At 40.4% G+C, this 21,225-nt stretch overlaps 2 protein-coding genes across 2 annotated transcripts; one reads left to right on the forward strand and one right to left on the reverse strand.

Moving 5' to 3' along the window:
• Positions 1 to 2,096: 2,096 nt before the first annotated feature.
• LOC103259943 (histone H2B type 1) lies at positions 2,097 to 3,205 on the reverse strand. The gene has a single exon (XM_008057595.2). The coding sequence runs from the start codon at positions 3,071 to 3,073 to the stop codon at positions 2,693 to 2,695; it is 381 nt and encodes a 126-aa protein (XP_008055786.1). The 5' UTR covers positions 3,074 to 3,205; the 3' UTR covers positions 2,097 to 2,692.
• Positions 3,206 to 3,342: 137 nt separating this feature from the next.
• Positions 3,343 to 14,251, forward strand: LOC103259944 (histone H2A type 1-C). Its single transcript, XM_008057596.2, has 2 exons — positions 3,343 to 3,917; positions 13,219 to 14,251. The coding sequence occupies exon 1, from the start codon at positions 3,402 to 3,404 to the stop codon at positions 3,792 to 3,794; it is 393 nt and encodes a 130-aa protein (XP_008055787.2). The 5' UTR covers positions 3,343 to 3,401; the 3' UTR covers positions 3,795 to 3,917; positions 13,219 to 14,251.
• Positions 14,252 to 21,225: the final 6,974 nt, after the last annotated feature.

The raw sequence follows: 21,225 nt of genomic DNA on the forward strand, positions 1-21,225 counted from the left end.
TATAGCAAATAAAGAGACTGAATATTCAGATTTCTTGGCGTAATTCTTGTTTTAAGTTTCCTGTTAGTACTGACACCTTCTTAAAGTCAAAAGTTATGATATAGCCAGGCACAGTGGCTCATGCCAGTAATCCCAGCACTTTGGGAAGTGGAGGTGAGAGGATCACTTGAGCCCAGGGGCAAAGTGTTGAGACCTCATTTCTACAATTAAAAAAAAAATTATTTGGGTGTGGTGGTGTGTTCCTGTAGTTTTCCCTACTTGGAAGACTAAGGCAGAAGGATCACCTGAGCCCAGCAGGCAAGGCTGCAGTGGCTCTGGGCATGCCACTGCATTACAGCCTGAGTAATAAAGTGAGACGCCAACAAAAAAAAAAGTTATGACAGGCAGTCATTTTATACTCTATTATCTTTGACACAAGAATGTTATTTTTGCATATACTGACAACTATGTGGACTCATAAAAGGTAAACATGAAAGTTTTGTGGAAAGAGACATATAAACACAAAACACCAAACAGAAAGGATCCCATCAAAGACCAAAAAGAGAACACCAACTCTGATCCTATGTTCTCAGATTATCAACATCCTTAAACTCAAAAACAACCCAAAAACCTATCCTTGCCTCTGATTAATCATTTAGTGATGTTATCATAAAAACATTACTCAAATTCTACTAGTTACCAATATGCACCCAATCAGCCAAGTGCAACCAGAATAACCAGAACAAGAAACAAACTTGGGCAATAACCCTTCAGCATGCAAAAGGCAATGGAAGGTGAGCAGAAAACCCAAAGGACCCAGGGCTAAACAATTTGAAACTTCAAATCACGTATTTCTGTTGGTTCGTATTATAGGACACTCATAAACAGCATCTTGGCAGAACTTCCAAAAGTAAATGGCCAAGGAGTTAATGATTAGCCTGCTGTTTACTTGCATTGGAGGGAGAACAACCAATAGAATTATTTCATCCAACACAGGCAAAACCAGAATTTATATAGCAGGGGAAAAGGCAGGGGGAAAAATCTTGCAATCAGCCTGAGAACAGTGAATTTTGTTTGCAGTTTTGGGTTAAACTGATAAATTGGCAGTTAGGAGAGGTCAGCCTAGATTAGACTAAAGTTCTTGTCCAAGATCACTAGAGAATTCAGTTATGAAGGAGTCTGTATATTGCATTTGTTTGTGAAGTATGTGTGACAATAACCTGCCAGCGTCCTGCATTTGCACTTCCACCTTAATTAGTTCAGTGCTGCACCATTTTTTCATCAGAATTTCTCAGATAAGTCAGCCAGGTAAGGCAGCCAGTGAGTGCAGAGCAGTGTTCAATTGGAGGCCTTTCCAGCACCAGACAGGCCTTAATTTATTACACTTTCCAGGAGTGAAAAAAAAGTGAAGATTTAAAATCATAGGGTACTTATGTTAAAGAATTTTGCAACCTAAATCACATGGCATTTAACGAAAATTGTTAAAAATCTGTTTTCTTTTTAGCATAAATTTTATTTCTTGCATTTTCTAGTTTTTAATGGAGAAAGAAACGTCACTCCTAGGTTTTGAAAACGGACTCGACTTGAAAACATCAGACGAGCAAAGTGCTTCTAGTATTTCGTCTTAAAATTTTTGCCTAGAACAAAGATTATGGGTCGAGTGTTTAAGGGAAGGTGGAATTTCCCAGCCCAGAAAGCAGCCTGCAGTTGTCTGGGAAGGTTAGGTCATCCAGTGGAGCCATAAATTTACACCAGGTTTAATGGCTTCCCTCTCAATTCTTGCACCCTATGCCTAGAATTTACTTGCTTTCATTTTAGTCTTCAGTGGATGCCTGTTTATTCACCCAGCACTTTGAGCTGCCTTCGTCTAAAGCAGAGCTTTTCAACCCTTTTTGCATGTTACAAGCCCCCTGTGGAATTTTAAGCTTCAATGCTCTGCACCGAACCTATCGAGAGATTGAGCACAGGGGTTCAAAACAAAACAACCAGTCTGAATCTTTATAGTTAACCCGATTGAATAGAGGACTAGGATACTTGAAGCAACATCTGGACGACTGTTTAATCAACTTTAGTTCTGTACTGCTTTAGCCCCATAATGAAAGCCGCAGTACTGAGAATTAGGTTGAGAGATTTTATTCCAATAGTTTGAAACCACGGAGTCAGCCATCAGTACGTAAAAAGCGTGCTCAAGAACAAAGAGAGGGGCTGTCTTAAAAAGAAAAATTTCCTGCCCCTGTTCCCACTCCGGTCCGTTTATGCAAACGAGGGGGTGCAACACTGTTTAGTTCCGATTGGCTAATGCCAAAATTGCCCATAAGACAGCCTATTGGCTAGGTCCAGGAGGCGAAATAGGACTTTCCGGCAGCCATTGACTCCGGCGGCATAAACAGGGAGAGCCGAGTCCCAAAGTTACGCCAGCATGTGGCGTCTTCCGTGAACACACTACGTGTGTGCCTTGTAGTCAGCAAATGGCCGCTTGGCTCCATTTTGAAATTAGGCCCAGGTAGCCACTCAGGATTCATTTTTAAGTGCTGGCCCTGAAAGGCTTACTGTCCACTAAAAAGTACATACAAGCTTTATGCACCTGATTTTTCTAAATAAAGCTTACTCCAGCCCACCAAATAGGTGTCTGACCACAGCTCTCTTTGTGGGCAAGTGGGTGGCTCTTAAAAGAGCCGTTGGGACTAGGTGCAAAGACGCTTACTTGCCAAGTTTACTTGGAGCTGGTGTACTTGGTGACGGCCTTGGTGCCCTCGGACACGGCGTGCTTGGCCAGCTCCCCGGGCAGCAGCAGGCGCACGGCCGTCTGGATCTCCCTGGAGGTGATGGTCGAGCGCTTGTTGTAATGTGCCAACCGCGAGGCCTCGCCCGCTATGCGCTCGAAGATATCGTTGACGAATGAGTTCATGATCCCCATGGCCTTGGAAGAGATGCCGGTGTCGGGGTGCACCTGTTTCAGGACCTTGTACACGTACACAGAGTAGCTCTCTTTGCGGCTGCGCTTGCGCTTCTTTCCGTCCTTCTTTTGTGCTTTGGTCACCGCCTTCTTGGAGCCCTTCTTAGGCGCAGGAGCGGACTTCGCTGGCTCAGGCATCTTAGAACACCAGAAGTGTATGGAGAGTGAGGAGCAGATTTCTGCTACTTATAGGGCTCTTATGCTAATGAGGGATGCAGAGCGAGTCTTAGTTAATTGGAAGACAAACAGCAGATTGTCATCTATGGGCAGAACCATGCAAATTAGGTATGAAAATATACCTTTTCTATTGGCTACTTGACTGCTCTTCCTATTAGCCAATCAAACAGTCGGATTGACTCCCCAGGAAATACCTATAAAAGCAGCCATGTTTTACATATTCCTTGACTTTATTTGTTTTTCTCTTCAGCCCGAGGTTCTCGTTTTGGTGCGTTTTTGTTTGTTTGCAATGTCTGGACGTGGCAAGCAAGGAGGCAAAGCTCGTGCTAAGGCAAAATCCCGTTCCTCTCGTGCGGGTCTGCAGTTCCCCGTGGGCCGCGTACACCGCCTGCTTCGCAAGGGAAACTATGCTGAGCGGGTCGGGGCCGGCGCGCCGGTGTACCTGGCGGCGGTGCTGGAGTACCTGACCGCCGAGATCCTGGAGCTGGCGGGCAACGCGGCCCGCGACAACAAGAAGACGCGCATCATCCCGCGCCACTTGCAGCTGGCCATCCGCAACGACGAGGAGCTCAACAAGCTGCTGGGCCGTGTGACCATCGCGCAGGGCGGCGTCCTGCCCAACATCCAGGCCGTGCTGCTGCCCAAGAAGACCGAGAGTCACCATAAGGCTAAGGGCAAGTGATTTAAGAGGCATCTGGGCTTAAACGGAAACGCTATCAAACTCAAAGGCTCTTTTCAGAGCCCCCATCGTTTCAAAGGAAGAGCTAAACTCACCGTTTGTAGATAAAAGCTCGGAGGAGTTAAGGTAAGCTAATTTTGTCCTAAACTAGGGTGACGATGATGTCTTGCTTTTAGATTTTGGGGAAAACCGATGTGAATAAAAGTTGGTCTTGCCTGCAAAAAATGGCAAGCCAATTAAGGATCTAATGTTTGTACAGAGCTCATAGTATCCCCTAGAAATTTCTAACAAGTTGCATTTTGTAAGGTCAGCCATGATCTGTAACGCCTAACTACAGCTTGAAATTGGAGAGGCGCCGGGTTCCGAAAAACTGCTCAGGGGTTGCTGAAGGCAAACTTCCCGAATGGGGTGACAAACTCCCTACTCTCGAGATATGTTAGATTCTTCTTTGCCGTAGATAACCCGTCTTAATTGTGTAAGATTTCTAGGTGCCGTTCCTTTTTATAGAGTACAGTCTGAAAGTTAGCCGGGGCGTTGAAAGAGGTCTCTGAAAAATTGAGCCCCTGGCGTTGAAATATGGTAGTTTAGAATACAGACTGAATTTAAACTCCAATTGCAGCTCCTTCCGCCTGGCAGTCAATGAACTGAAGTTAATACCGCCATTTTAAGACCCCAAGCCCTTTGCTGTTGGCTGCCCCAACCGCAAGACCGGGCACACATCTCTAAGGTCTTATATTCTTGGGTTCTGTGAGTCTCACCGTTTTTCTTCTGGATCTCGGTTTGTGCTGTGACAGGAAATGAGTGGGTAGGGAACCCTAGGGGGCTACGTCTGCCCACGCCTCAGCGCCCAACTGCTTAGACCAACTAGGCAGACGCGACCGCTTTTATCATACGCTCCCTGAGCTCCACCGAAGCGTTTTTCGTGGAATCCTTTCGTTTTGAGCAGTGTGTGCCAGGAGAGAAAAATAGTAAAGTTTGAGGTAGATGTTGTCTCCTGCTGATGCGCCTCCTACTTTACAGATGCTGACACCAGTTTGGGGTGGGTCTAGACTTTTCCCGTCCTCCCACCTTCCATCCCCTCCTCCTCCCGCGAACCATCCTCTAAGAAAAAGGATCCGGTGTCTACTTTGAGTAAAGGCTAAGTCAGGAAGACAGATGATCCACCTTGACGGTCTCACGTTCCAATTTCCCGAGGACGTTTTTTTTTTTTGTTTTTGTTTTTCTTGAAAACAGGATTTATTGAGACGACAGAAAAGCTCCCACAGTGAGAGGGTACCCGAAGGGGTTGCCCTCCCCCCCCCCCCCGAGTACATTTTAAAGTCAAAACGATTCTAATGGGTAGCTGGGTCGAGAATCATCAGAATTGTGCGGAGGTATGACCTCACAGGGCTCCTGGCCTGGGTCTGCTGTGAGGACAGGAATCTTTCTGCTCAATTTCTTGTATGTCTAAGAACTTGGATCCTTAGATCGAAATTGCTTCATATAAGTCTTTGGATCCTTTCTATTCACAGACCAAATAGCTTTTGAACCCAGCACCCAATAGGTGTGTAACCTTGGCCTAGGTGCTTAACTTCCTGTCTCTTAGCAGCTTAAGCTCAAATCAGAGCACAGGTTGATCAAGAGAGACGGCTTATTAGGCATTTCCTGTGTGCCAGGCACATTTTTATGAGCCTTCAGTATATTAATTCATTTATCGAACAATTACAGAGGTAAGCTTTATCTTTAGTCTTAATTTAAAGATGAGAAAACTAAGGAACAGAGCTTAGCCAGTGTCTAAATTCCAAAACCCAGAAGCTAGTACTTCTAACTGTTGGCTATTATGTAACCAACCCTCTCTGAGAGATTATTATCAGGAAAATGGAAACAGTAAAAAAATCATTACATACTGAGTGAATTTTGTTTCCATACCAGAATGTTACTAATGACATCCTAAACTCTGAAGTGCTTAAGGGAAGAAAATTTACTGAGATATGAGACTGAGATAGAGTTGTTATGTTGGTGTGGGAGGTATCCAAAACAAAGCAGATCTATTTAATATAAATCACCAACAATATCTTTTTTTAGATTGCCAAGTAATCTATGTAGCAACATCTTTTACTTCATCCATCATTTGTGCTCACTTTCTATTTTATTTTCTGTAAATAATTTGAACTATTGTCTACAAGTATTATATTTTTCCCCTTTGAGTTTACAGAAAAGAAAGTATTATAAATTTCATAACTGATTTAAAACAGTTTTTTGTTTTGTTTTAGTTTTTTGATTTGTGGTTTCATTCTGTTGACCAGGCTGGAGTGCAATGGCGTGACCATGGCTCACCATAGCCTTGACCTCCTGGACTCAGGTGATGCTTTGGCCACAGTCTCCTGAGTAGCTTGGACTACAGGTGCACCTCACCATGCCTGGCTTTTTTTTTTTTTTTTTTTTTTTTTTAAGAGATGACGTCTTACTATGTTGCCTCAGTTGGTCTCAAACTCCTGGACTCAAGCAATATTGCCACCTCCGCCTCCCACACCCAGCTAAAAATGTATTTTAGTTATATTAAGGTTACTTTCTAAGGTTTTACCATCTGTTGATCCTAAATTATAGTTATAAGCTTATATGTTCCTGTTAAGATCATTTATGTTTGTTAGAATAGTATTAGGAATTTAATTGAGAATTCTCTGTGCATACTGAAACTAAGAAGAGTTCATATGTAGCCACAGGATTTTTCCTCTCTATTTTATTTTAATATCTTAATACTGTACCAAACCATGTAAGATTCAAATCATGAAGAAACCTGTTAAAAGCCATTGCCTGTATTTACACCTAGGAAATAAAACGACATCTTTAATAGATACATCTATATTTTAAAAAATAAGTATAACATTGTGTCTCAAGATAAATTGGACTATGACATGAATTAATATAGTCATATTGAAAAAAGTATCCAAACTTCATTGGACTTCATTATATTAGAGTTGTTTGGGTAAAATGAGGGAATATCTCTTAAGATTTAGAACTGGTACACATGGCTTATATTTGAGGTTCCTTCTGAAAGAAGAAAGTGTGGTAAGCTCAAGTCATTGGTGTTTCATTGCCAACTAGGACCTAAACTTTTACCACATCCCTCACTATCTTAGCCTACTCAGGCTGCCATCTGCTGAGTGCCATCGAGATTGGATGGCTTAAACAACAGAAATGTATTCATTCAAAAGGTAACTTCTTATCTAAGCGACTTATTTTCTCAGAATACTACAATCAGGAAATTTAAGATCAAATTGCCAACGTTTTGGTTTCTGATGAAGCTCTCTTCTGTATTGTAGATGGCTGTCATCTCATTGTGTGTTCACATTGCCTTTCCTTGGTTGTGTGAGTGGAGAGAGAGATTTAGTATCTCTTTATCTTTTCATAAGGACACCAGCCCTATGGAATTAAGGCCCATTTTTATGACCTCATTTAATTTTAATTACCTCCCTCCTAAAGGACCTATGTCCAAATACAGTCACACTGGGGCTTAAGGTTTCAATATATGAATTTGGGGGGACATGATGTTATGGTCCGAGCAATGCTCAGCTGCTCTCCCTTGATATCAATAAATAAATCGAAGGGGTAGGGAATTGGTAGAAAAGTTTATTTCTGAATTTGAATCCGAGGAACAGAGACGGACTCGAGGTCTTTCTAAAATGGTTCTGCTCACCCTTAGGCTTTACAGTCCCCTTTTATAAGTCCAGAGTTGTTAGTACCTATAGATTAGCCACATGACCAGCAGAGCATTGTATAGAACTTAAGTTACAGTTGTCTGTTACCATTTTACCATCCAGACTTCCTAGTGCCAGATACCAGAGGTATCTCACAGCTTTTGTAAGTAAGGACCAGCAAAAGCATTAATCAAGCTTGCCATACAGTAAAGGGAGTTTATAAGGCCTAAGACAGCATGTCTTACCCAAAAGTTATACAAATCACAAAGCTTACGATTACATTGATACAAAGGTTATACAAATTGCAAAACTTACAATTACTTTGATACAAAGGCTATACAAATCACAAAATTTAGGATTACATTGATATACTATTCAAACCTGTGACCACTAAGAAAAGGGAGTAAATGGGGATTTACATCTTTCAGTTGATTACACATAGTCTGCAGGGATGTCAAGGATCCCCTGAAACTACTTACTGGGAGTGCATAGGAGATAAGGGGACTCTCAGGAATGTGTTCAGGAATATCTCTCTGTTTATTGGGCCTAGTCTGCAGGGAAGTTATGGATCCTTTGAAGTTTCTTACTGGGAGTGCATAGGAGATAAGGGGAAGCACACCTTTTATTAGCTCTCAAGAATATTGTTCAGGAATGTATAGGAGTGCTTGAATTCTTGCCATGCCCTTCTCTAGGAGCTGTGGCAATATGGACAGACATCAAAAGGTCTCTGTATCGATGATTCAAGTCCATAGCCTTCCACCCCTAGCCAACCAATATTCTTGGTTGAATGTACTTCATGCATTCATTTCATCCCAACAGCCCCCAAAGTCTTTCCAGCATCAGTTTTAAAGTTCAAAGCATAATCTAAATATCAACTAGTCAGATATGGATGAGACTCAAGGTAGGATTTATCCTGAGGCAAAAATTCCTCTCTTGCTGTTAACCTGAGAAACCAGTAAAGTTACATGCTTCTAAAATACAATGAGGGGACAAGCATAGAATAGACATCCCCATACCAAAAAGGAGAAAGAGTAATAAAGGAAGAGGTGGTGGGTCCTAATCAAGTCCAAAACCTGATAAGGCAATTTCCATTAGATCTTAAACCTTGAGAATAATCCTCTTTGATTTGATAATTTGTCTAGGTCCACTGGTATGGCAGTGTCACCTCTGGTTCTATGGGTGTCCTACTTCATCTCCCTACCTCTGGGTTCCCACCCAGGCAGCCCTCTGAGAGGGCTCTCCCACACAGCTTTGCATGCCATCCTTTGAAACTGAGGTGGAGTCATCCTTGCCAACCTAATTCTAGCCCCACCCTATCCCCATCTGTGCACTCTTGAGTCTGAGGTGGAAGTGGCAGCCTTAATTATCTCTAAATTGTCTTTGGGTTCCTTCTTCCCTTTTCTAAAAAGATAGTATATATTCACACCAGACAGCTAGCTCTATGGTCTTCTCCTGTAGAATTCAAAAAAAAATCTGATGATTTTTCTTCATTTCTTCCTGTTTTCTCAGTCTACATTAGGTAAAACTGGCAACATCTTTGCTGGTATAATCTCATCTCTATTCCTGACTTCTGCTGAGATAACTGATTAAATACATGACTCACACCCATTATCTCTATCAAATGGTTTTCCAATCATATCTCTTTAAGAAAAGCTTTCTCAGTTTTTATAATATGGATAGACTGGGAAATTTCCAAATTTTCAAGTTATGATTCCCTTTTGCCAAAAAAAATTTCTCTTCAATTCATCTCTTTCCTCTCACATAAGCAATAAGGAAAACCCAAACCACACTTTCAATACTTAGCTTAGAAATCTCTTCTGCTAAATATCCAGTTGTATTGCTTGAAGATTCTACCTTCCACTAAGCACTAGAACATGGCTCAGCCAAGTATTTTATCACTTTATACCAAGAATCACATTTGTTCCAGTTTCCTATAAGCTATCTCTAATTTCCATGAGACCTTACCATATTTCCTTTAATGTCCATATTTTAGTCAACATTCTATTCATTATTACTCATATTATTTAAGTAAATGAAAGCTTTTGCTCCAGTTCTCTGATTTTTTTCTGAGCTTTCAAAGAGTTGCCTTTAATATTCATATTTCTATATGAACCTCAAAACTCTTCCAGTCTCTACCCATTGTCCAGTTCCAAAGCCACTATTTTTAGGAACTTGATATAACACCACCCTACTCTTTGACACCAGAATCTGTCTCAGGCTGCCATAACAAAATACCACATACTTGGACAATAAGTTGGGATAAAAGATTTGCAAAAATATATACAGAGTTAATGATCTCAATTTACAAAGAACTGCAAATGGTTAGAAAAGCAGTAAACAATATAATATGAAAAATTATTAAACAGTATATTTCATGTCTTTCATTAAATTCAAATGGTCAATATGTATGAAAAAATAAAGACTGTTAACCATCTTAGTAGTTAAGTTATACATATTAGTACAACAAAGGGAAGCCATTTCTTACATAGAAATAGACAACTACTAAAACCAGTAACACTCAGGACTACTGAGGATGAGAAAGAATTGTCATTGTCATATAGGCAATATCTATTAAAATGTATTTAATAGACATTTTGTAGCGGGAAGACAGAGAGATCGTGACACTGAGACTATTCTAGGAAGTGGCAACTTTCATTATGCTGGCCGGCTCAGCAGGCTCGAGGGGATAATGCTTCCAGGTCAAGCCCCACAGAACAGGAGAAGTGGGGTCTTATACCTTCATTTAGGTAAGGGGGGGTCGTGTTGAGCGATTACACATGTCCTTTGGAATTTACAAGGTGGTGTTCAGAAAAATCAGATCTTTCAAAGAACAAATGGTCTCCAGGAACTGCAGGGCAGCAGGGTCTGCAAGCAGGTTTGTAAACTGTCAACGTCAAAAGTGAGGTTTTGGATAAGTCTGTGAATTCGTTACTCTTTTGCATTTCCATGAGAGCCATCAGTCTCTGGTCATTTGGCCCTTTCAAACAAAACCTGGCCCCGCGGGTCTTTAAAGCTTGCAGCTTGACTTTCAAAAGGAAATACCATTAACGGCTACCAGCCCCACTTTCTGGCACAGGGTTAGTAGGGGGCCAATTTGTCATCCCAGGTGATTGCCACAGGGCCAACTGTTGACCCCAAAGCAGCTACTCATGTGTTTCTGCGTTCATTCACTCAATTACACAAAAAATATATATTTGAGCATTTGCCCCATTCTGCTATAACTTGGGAAGGGGAGTATCTACCATCTAGAAATAAAGGCCCCAGTATGTAAGATTATATGTTGTAAGGACTCTTAACACTGTAAGGAGAAAAAAAGTTAATTATACCTGTAAATCATCTAAATAACCATAGATAAGAATACTGTTAACTTAGATATCTTATTTACACTGTAGAATATTATACAGCTACCAAAAATAATAATTCAGTGAAACAGGATCACAAACACAACTGATGATAGTGAATGGATATAGAGAAAGTTGTGGGAAAAAAACTCATCATGTCATCTCAGGGAGGTGAAGTTAGAATGGCATGATGAGAAGTTAATCTTTATAAACAGGTCGGGCACTGTGGCTCATGCCTATAATCCCAGTACTTTGGGATGCCGAGGTGAGAGGGTTGCCTGAGCCCAGGGGTTTGAGACCAGCCTGGTCAACTTGGTGAGACCCTCTCTCTACAGTAAATCAGAAAATTAGCTGGGTGTGGTGGCGTGTGCCTGTAGTTCCAGCTACTTGGAAGACTGAGGCAGAAGGATCACCTCAGCTCAGCAGGTCGAGGCTGCAGTGACTGAGAGCATGCCACTGTCTTCCAGTCTGAGTGACAGAGTAAGACTCCTACTCAAAAAAAAAAAAAAAAATTGTAAACATTTGTGTGTGAAGTGTTTAAAATCCATCTGTATTCATTTTGTAACTTCAATTATAAAGAGAAGAAACAAAAAAGTAAACTCCCTAACCCCATTTCTCACCTAAGATTGCTTTCCATCAATCATCCTGTTTAGATTATTTAAAATACAATCTGAGATTTTATTTTTCGGATTCCTTATTGTTTGCCTCTTCCATGAGATTCTGCTCCAAGAAGTAGGGACCTGGTCTATCTACTCACTGTTATGTCTCAGCATCTAACAGAGGACCTAACACTTAGTGAAACTCAAATATCAGTTAAATAAGTCAAAAAATAGATGTCAAAATAAGTCAAAACTCTTCCACTGCCTAGAGTGTGGTTATCTGAATTTCTGTGTAAAAATGTCTGTCCACAAACCATTGTTAATACATTACCTACTCAACCTACTCAGCAACCAGGAACACAATGAAATTTAGAAGTTTATTCCATTTATTTTCCATACTCTTACTTTTTTACCAGTTTCTGCACTAACCTCTTCAGACTTAGTGTGTCATTAAAACCCTCAGTTGCCCAGGTAGCCATTAATTGTTTTAAGGATCTGTTCTCTGCTGGCTGGTAGCATGCATTAAAATAATCATCTTTAGTATGCCCTGGTTCTATATTACTAGATGTTTGCTTAAAATCATGGAAAAAAGGGTCACACGGTGACCTAATTCTGTGCTGTCTCATCCATTTTAACAATGTTTACTCTGAAATGAAACTTCCTTAGTGGCTTTTACATTCTAATGCTGGGATTATCCAGTTAACACTGTCATTTGCAGGATGAATTTGTTGAATAACTATATCTTACTCATCTCTGTACTATGGCTCTTCACATCCTTCCCATACAATAGATCTTTCATAAACACTTGGAGCAAATACACTGAATGAATCATATGAGTATTTGCACAGAAATGGAGTAGGCATTAACTAAACTGCAGAAACTTATGAGTTTATTCCTGAGTTATGTATCATCTTAGCCACCACTTGACCATACATCACAAGTTGCTAAGTTGGAAGCAGCTGTTCTAGAGCTGTATTCTCTAATACAGTAGCCATTAATCACATGTGGCATTTTCTATTTAAATTAATTACATAAAAAATTGCCAGACCATCGCAGCCATTGCCTTACTAGACTTTGGTGTGGCCATGTGCTCTTTGAGATTTTATGACTGTCACCATGCTTTCTAGCTTTGGTCCCCTCTCCCACCTTGGGGAGGTGAATCTCTTTCTTTCGCTCCCACTAATTTACTTTCTAAATAGACTATATTTTCTAATCTAAAAAATTTTTTTTCAGTTTATCTGGTTCACTAACCACATTTCGAGTTGTTGGTGGCTACTGTATTGAACAACGCAGGTATAGAACAGGTCTGTCATCACAGCAAGTTCTATTGGATCGCAATGGACTAGGCACTTCTTGTTCCTCTGGGTTAGTGAATGTAACTGCACTTACCTAGCTTCTCCCAGTTGGCATCTGAGGATAATGTTGCCAAATAAAATACAGGACACCAAGTTATATTTTAATTTTAAATAAGCAACAAATAATTGTTTTAGTATTAGTATGCTCTCCCCCCCCCCAATATTGCATGAGACATGCTATATACTAAAAACAGAAACAATTTGTTTATCTGAAATTCAAATTTAACTGGATATTCTGTATTTTTATTTGCCAAATCTGGTAACCCTATCTGAAGAGCATCTACCCCAGGAAGCCGGGTCCTTTTGCCATAGAGAGTTATGTGAGGAATTGAGAAGGGTGGTACCTGGAGAGAAGCTAACTCACTAAGAGCAAAAAATCTGTACGTTTTTCTGTATGTGTGAGGAAGGTGAAAAAAGAGGTTTCTAATATTTTTACTTTTTCTTCTCTTTCTTAGGCTTCAAAAGTTCCTGAGAGAGTCCAGGTTCCTGAGTGTCTACCAAACCCACTAATTCTCAGAAATAAATGGATGGATGATGTCAATGTTCCCACATCATGGATTGATTCTGCACCTGCAAATTTTTTCAAATTAAAAATTTGCTCTAGGTGTATTTATTTATGTTTTGTGTTTTGGAATAAGGATAGCAGAGAGGAAGGAAAATATTATTGAGGTGAAAGTCTCTTTAGTGCAAAATGTATCTAATTTTGTAAATAAGCGTTACATTTATAGGGTTCAAACAACTTGAAACAATAGGATATATACTGAGAATCCACCCCTCAATTTTCCCCAGGTGATCTTTTTTTTATTATTATTATTTTTATTTTAAAGACATGGGGTACAATTCGGGGTTAGATATACAAATGTTCCTTATGCGGGTACCCTTGTTGATGAGGTGTGCCCCACAATCTTTTTTTTTTCCTTGTGTTTTTGCCCAGTATTAATTCATGCCGATTTCAGTCAATAATGAATATATATTTTATCTTCACATTTTATCATTCCTAGGAAGTAACAGACTATGTACACTGTTCTGCACTTGTTCTTTTCATAACAATGTATCTTAGAGAACTTCCCGTGCAAGAACACATGGAGCTTCCTGTACACAGTTGCATGGTATTGCACTATGCAACTTAATTGTAACTTAGGTTACCTGTGCCCTTTTGGAAGACACTTTAGTTGTTTTCAGTCTTTGCTATTAATACATTTCTGGAAAGATTAACCCTGATTTACAACAGAATTGAAATTGCTCCCCTATTCTGCTGAGATGGTGGAAAGCGAATTGAAACTTCAGTCACTCTGTAGTTGGACTTAAAATTCTTCTTCTTAAAACAGACATAGTTATCTCCAGGTTCATCATTTTAGACTTCAATTTCTTTATCTGTGAAATGTAGGAAATACCTATCTTAAGAAACTATGAGAATGAGAAAGATCGTGTATGCAAAATGTTTGGAGTTCTAAAGACCAGTACAAATAAAAGTAATGTTTGACACAATTTATTTTGTGAGGAATATATTTAATACATTGTGATAGGAGCATATTTCCCAAATTCTAGCCTGACATGAAGAAATAAAAGGTAATGAAAGGTGGGAGGAAGGCATGTGTCTGTAATTATCTACCGAGGATACCTTCTTGGTTAAATTGCCATTTCTTGCCATCACCTGCTTGCCCCATCATGTCTTCTTTTTCACTGATGGTCAAGGTCTGGTTTTAAGACCATCTTGGCTTAAACCACAGATTCTTAGTGGATCTGTGTATGTGCTATGGGCGTGTTAGGTTGATCCTATTCCCTGCTCCCAGCGTGGTGCCCAATGTTGCTTGGCATGTAGTAGTCACTCAAGAAATAGCTGGTGAAATCATGAGGCCTACTGTGGTTGGAAATTTCATTCTGGCTCTGAATTTTCAGGAGCTAGTGGAAGACTCATCCAATATCACAGGCTAAATTGGAAGAAGGGGACACCAATCTTATTCTTAAGAAATATCTATGTAGTAAATCCATAAAAAGTAGTTTGTGTGCACACATACACACACACATGCACAGACATGCAGTCACTTATCCTGGAGAGACAAGAATCTGGAGCTTAAATACTTGGACTTGTATTCCAGCTTTACCACTTACCAAATGTCTGACTGGGGCTTAGTCAACTCCATCTTGACCATCTTTTCATCTGTAAAATGAGAAACTAACACCTCCCAGAGTTGTAAAAAACTAATCAAAAGAAATGACACATGAGAAAAACACTTTTGTTTCTTGTAAAACCTGATATAAACATGTGCGAGGCAATCAGTCATCTTCAAATGTGGAAAAGTGAAAATGGGAGAGGCTGTTGGGATTTCCATCAGGAATTTGCTGCCTTCCACCGACATAGTTTAAAGTAATTGGGGTTCTTAAAACAATGTACCACTGGGCACGGTGGCTCATGCCTATAATCCCAGCACTTTGGGAGGCTGAGGTGAGAGGATTGCCTGAGCCCACAGGTTCAAGACCAACCTGGGCAACTTGGAAAGACCTCATCTCCACAATAAATTTTTTAAAAAATTAGCTGGGCATGGTAGCACATGGCTGTAGTTCCAGCTACTTGGAAGACTGGGGTGGTAGGGGGTGGGAATCACCTGAGGCCAGCGGGTGGAGGCTGTGGTGGCCGGGAGCATGCCACTGTCCTCCAGCCTGGGCAACAAGAGTGAGACTCCAACTCAAAAAAAAAAAAAAGTGTACCAACTGCTTCTGACTGAATTCACCTCCATGGCTGAATGATGCTTTTAGAGGCACCAACTTGATAGAATGCCATGTTGAATGGTAGTGGAGTGCAGTCATGTATCTCCCAAGTCAACTCCAGGTTCAGAAGCAACAGCCCCAGTGGAGTGGATGTGTGTTTCTAACTCAGCTGAGCTTCCTTTCCAGGAGCAGAGGACCCCAAGACATGGCATGGTTTAAGAAATGCCCACACTCTGCCCATTGGGCTTTTAAATTAACTTGACTTCCCAACTTTGATGAGGATATGGAAAATTCATCCATGCTGGGTATCTGAGCAATCTTAGTAGATAAAATAAAAATGAGGAAAGCCCTTAAGCAGAAGGGCCCTAGGTAAACTGATGTGGCATAAATGGGGATTGGTAGCAGTTAAAGGTATTTCCTTTTGAAAGCCAAGAGGCAAGCTCTAAAGACCCACCAGGACTGTTTTGTTTGAAAAAGTCCAAATGGCTAGAGACTGATGGAGCTCATGGAAATGCAAAAGAGTAATTCACAGACTTATCCAAAATCCCTCTTCTGAAGTTGATGGTTTACAATCCTGCAATTCCTGAAGACCATTTGTTCTTTGAAAAATCTGATTTTGCTGAGTACAACCTCATAAGATTCCAAAGGAAATATGTAATCACTCAACATGACCCCCTCCCTTACCTAAACAAGGGTATAAGACCCCGCTTCTCCCATTCTGCAGGGCTCAATTTGGATGCATTAGCCCCTCAAGCCTACTGGGCCAGCCAGCGTAATAAAGTGCCACTTCCTATAATAGGCTGGGCTCGGTGGCTCAGCCTGTAATCCCACGCCTTTGGGAGGCTAAGGTGAGTGGATTGCCTGAGCCTGCGGGTTCAAGACTTGCCTGGGCAGTGAGACCTCATCTCTACAATAAATCAAAAAATCAACTGGGCATGGTAGCACGCGCCTGTAATTCCGGCTACTCGGAAGGCTGAGGCAGAAGGATCTCTGGAGCCCAGCAGTTCGAGGCTGTGGTGGCTGGGAGCAGCCACTGCACTCCAGTCTGGGCGGCAGAGTGAGACTCCAACTCAAAAAAAAAAAAAAAAAATAGTCTCGGTGTCACAATCTCTGTCTTCCCACTACAAAATGAATGCCTGAACACAGAAGGAAACTTTTGTTTTCTTTAGCAAAGTTCCTTCAGATTGAGGATGAGGAGACTGGAGCTCTGAAGTAGCTAGTCTTGTACATGGTCAGAAAAATAAGTCAGTAGTTTGTCCAGGCCCACTGGATCTTGAACTGTATTTCTGCCCTTGGCATTGTAATTTTCTCTAATCTCCAATTAAAAATCTATTTGAATTCTTTTCTCTGTGTTCAGTGTAACATTGGTAACATGAAATTGGCAGTAATCGAAGTATTTACACTATGGGAATTAGCAAATGTTGCAAATGAGGGACTTTTGTTTTGTTCCTGGAGACTGTAGTTAAAAATTTACCAGTATACCACTGTCATAGATATCTAAATACCCTCTACTCCACTCCTTCCTGGTAACAATAGTATCTCTCTCTCTCTCTCTCTCTCCCCCCCCCCCCCCCCCCCGGCACATGCACATTGGTTCACTCTCCTATGCTGTGTTTCTACAAAGAAGGTGTAGCAGGAAGACAGAGAGATCGTGACACCGAGACTATTATAGGAAGTGGCACTTTATTAAGCTGACTGGACCAGCGGGCTTGAGGGGCTAACGCGTCCAAATCGAGCCCTGCAGAATGGGAGAAGCGGGGTCTTATACCCTTGTTTAGGTAAGAGAGGAGAGTCGTGTTGAGGGATTACACATCTCCTTTGGAATTTACAAGGTCGAGTTCAGAAAAATCAGATCTTTCAAAGAGCAAATGGTTTCCAGGAACTGCAGGGTTGAAGTCAACTTCAGAAGTGGGGTTTTGAATAAGTCTGTGAATTAGTTACTCTTTTGCATTTCCATGAGCTCCATCAGTCTCTAACCATTTGGCCTTTTTCAAACAAAGCCATCCTGGTGGGTCATTAGAGCTTGCAGCTTGGCTTTCAAAAGGAAATACCTTTCACTGCTACCAAACCCTCTCCTGCCACATCATTCCACCCTTGACACTTGATCTTTGATAGATTTAAAGCATCATTATTTTTAATTTGGTGCACTAACATTATATGGGCCGCAGTTTTTCGTTTAATAACTGCTTCCACAAACTTAGAAATGGCGTTCATAATTATTGGGGCTATCCAAGGGAGGATAAGACAGGATCCCACCAATAGGACTACAGATCCAATAATATGCTTAAATCCTCCCAGACCCGAGAACATGTTTTTAAATTAATTGCCGATTTTTATGCCTTGTCATTTTTGCACCAGGACACGGACAAGTTTTTTTAAGATTGGTGGCTATATTAGTTATAACTTTACCATTATTAATTATTTGCAAACAACAGTCAGAGCTATTAAATTTACCACATACTTCTTTTTCTTTTCCGCCAGCAGGTAGTCCAAAGCTAAGTGCTTTTGATAAATAACTGCATGCATTTGGGCTTGTTGCTGGGCAATAAGCTCAAAAGCCATGTCTGTTTGATTAGTTATAATTTCTAAGACAGTTTGTAACCAGATAATGCGATTTAGCATATATATATATAGGCGTGTGGCATTTTCGACACCCATTTTGTGCCCATTTGACTGGGTCATAAGACTTTATAATTTATTTATAATTCTCTGGGGTGACCATTTGTCATCTTTCCAAACCTGGGTCCCTCCTATATTAGGAACTTGGTCGAAGGATCAAGCATCTCGTGTTTTGAGGCCTTCATAAAGGGGAATGCTTAGTTCATCCCCCCTTGGGTAAGGCAGAAGGAAAAATCCCAGCTGGATTATTCCTATGGTACATGTGCCTATTCATAATGCTGGGAGCTGGGCATATGCAACCTTTTCATATGTTTAAAATAGCCCTTTAGTACACTGAGAAAATTTAGTTGCATAAGCAGATGCTCAATACCAAACAGGCCTTGTTGGCCACCAGAACAAACTCCTGGCTGGGATGAATAACTATGGAAAATTTTTACATGTGGCCAGATAGTTTCTATACACATACATGCTGGGTATGTGAGGGAAGCGATAAACACCCAAATTAGACAGAAATACATAAAAGCACAAGAACATTTCCTATTATAAGAAAAAATGGGAATGCTAGTGAAACCCTTTTCTAAGATGCTCAATGGGGACAACTCTGTTAATTCTACAACAAATAAAGTTAGTTCTACAGCAATTAAAATGACAAACAGTTTAGCAAATGTAAAGATTCACAAAGCAAAAGAATGGCTTATCAGTAATGTCCGCTGAGTTCTTAAGCTGAATTCTTAATCCTCTGCTTTGCATCGATCAGTCAGCCTCCAGTATGTGACTGAAGCAGGGCTTGAAGTATCCTCAGGCTTCTAGAGCAGGGTTTGAGAAATTTTGACTTTCCAGAGGTCAGCTTAAAGGGTGTTGCTGAATCTGCAGTGCACTTCCAGTCCTGGAAGGCCAGTTTAATTCTGAAAAGAACAGTAAATGGCCCCCTCCAGAGGAGCTTTGGAGGTTATACATGCCTTTTTTTTTTTTACCCATATCATATCACTTAGCTTAAAAGAATGGGCATCGGTAGTTAAACTAATTGACAATCGTTCTCTGCCTTGACAATGGATGGCATTTAGGACTGAACCTAAGGCTTGCATTTGCTGTTTTAGGGCAAGACTTCCTAATTTCTTTAAGTTTTTCTGTATGCCTTTAACAAGAGGGGGTGGCCACCCATAAGGAATTTCAAAAGGTGAGAAACCTGTTTACTTCATTCAAAGGCCTGTTTGGGGGCCTTTTTCCATAGCAGGAGCTCCTGTTCACCTGCCTTTGAGGCTTCATAGAGGGGTTTTATCACGATAGAGTAGTTAGGTATTTAAATTCTATAGATTAGTAAAGGAACAGGACCACCCTTAGGGTCCTTTTTTTCCTTACATTTGTTGGTTGAATACTTCTTTTCTTTAATTTTTAGCAGCACTTACTCCTTTGGGATGTTTGAGTTTCTTCCGGTCCAAGAAGTGTCTAGGGAAATAAGCTTATATACTGTGATTAAAATGTGTCCCAAATGGACAACACATTTTCTTATGAGCATTTATGTTTGTGGCCCCCTTTTCTTCAGAGGTGTAGGAAAAAGGCCTACCATTAAATAATTTCAAAGGTTTAACAAATTCCATTTCAGGGACTTGGAGCCTGAGTGATGCAATACCAAATACCTATGTTTAATTTACTTGTGTCCCCAAAGGATTTCTAGTGATTATTATGCTAAACCACAAATTGAAAGATTGTGCTGTACTAGTTTTACATCTGATGGAGTTTTCCCTGGATTTGCCAAGGGGTGGGATAGGATGCCACTAGGCCTTGCAGTAGAAATGTTTGAACACCTTTTAAAACCTACCTATAGGAAATGTATTTATGTCTAGTTTCTGCTAGCTACACTGCCTCAATTATTTATTCTTTAGAGATTTTTCAATCCCATAATCATTTGGGGTGCTGAGGGGTGAAGGTCCGTCTTCTGTAATTTCTTCAGTGCTGATAATGGGCGCAGTCCTGCCTAGCCAGAGATCGAAAATTTCTCCCTGTCTGACTTACGTCCAGATTTGTTTGCTGGCACTGACTGGAATTCTTGCATGACCATTATGTGGGCATGAAATTACTGGATTCTAGCTCAATAAAAGGAATAAAGTCAGGCATACATTTTGACAATTGTAGGCTGTGTCTGATTACCTTTTTGTACAAAAGCTACAAGGCCTGAAGTTATTCGCATAACTTAAATGATAAACTTTAATTAATTTCTGTGGCTTTATTACAAGTACCAGCCTTTGGAGTTTTTTTTTTTAGTTGGAATCTTACTCTGTCACCCAGACTGGAGTGCAGTGGCCAGGAGCAGCCACTGCAGTCTCAACCTGCTGGGCTCCGGCGATCCTTCCACTTTAGCCTTCTGAGTAGCCAGAATTACAGGCACGCGCTACCACACATGGCTGATTTTTTGATTTATTGTAGAGATGAGGAAGTTGCCAGGCGGGTCTTGAACCTGCGGGCTCAGGCAATCCACTCACCTCAACCTCCCAAAGCACAGGATTGCAGGCTGAGCCACGGAGTTTTTCATGTATTTCTGGGCTATAAAGGTAGCCTGACAGACTGTTTTTAGACTATAATTTGAACTAGGCACTCAAGTAAATTTTATATAAAATTTGAAGAGAAATTCAAAAATGCTTGGAGACTTGCATCCAGAAAAGAATTTATTATGCCTAGATTGTTTATAGAATTTCTTCTGTATGTATATATATATAAACTTTCCTTATACCATTTTTGGCATGCTTATACTATTTTATTTTTGTTTTTTACCCCCTTTTAAAAAAATTCTTATAGCTATCTATTTTATTATAGGACAGAAATGTATCACATAAGATTTCCTCTTAGATAAAAATAACTTTTTTCTCATATTTCTTTCTTTTTTGTTTTCTTACTAAAACCTTATTTGTATACCAACAACCTTTTTATATTTTTCCTTTGCTTTTTGTTTTCCTTTTTATTTATTTATAGATAACCTTTTACAGTTATAATTTGAATTCACCTTTTAGTAACTGTTAGGTGAAACATTTAACTTTTGGAACACCTTTAACTCCCACTAGAGAGCAGGTTTTAGGAGAAAGAAGTTATGAGCACGAGGGCTAGAAACTTAGCCTCAGTATTAATTAAGAAATTAATTT

The sequence above is a fragment of the Carlito syrichta genome, unplaced genomic scaffold (genome assembly GCF_000164805.1).
Source record: "Carlito syrichta isolate Samal-C Ts95f unplaced genomic scaffold, Tarsius_syrichta-2.0.1 Scaffold303073, whole genome shotgun sequence".
NCBI classification, from domain to species: domain Eukaryota; kingdom Metazoa; phylum Chordata; class Mammalia; order Primates; family Tarsiidae; genus Carlito; species Carlito syrichta.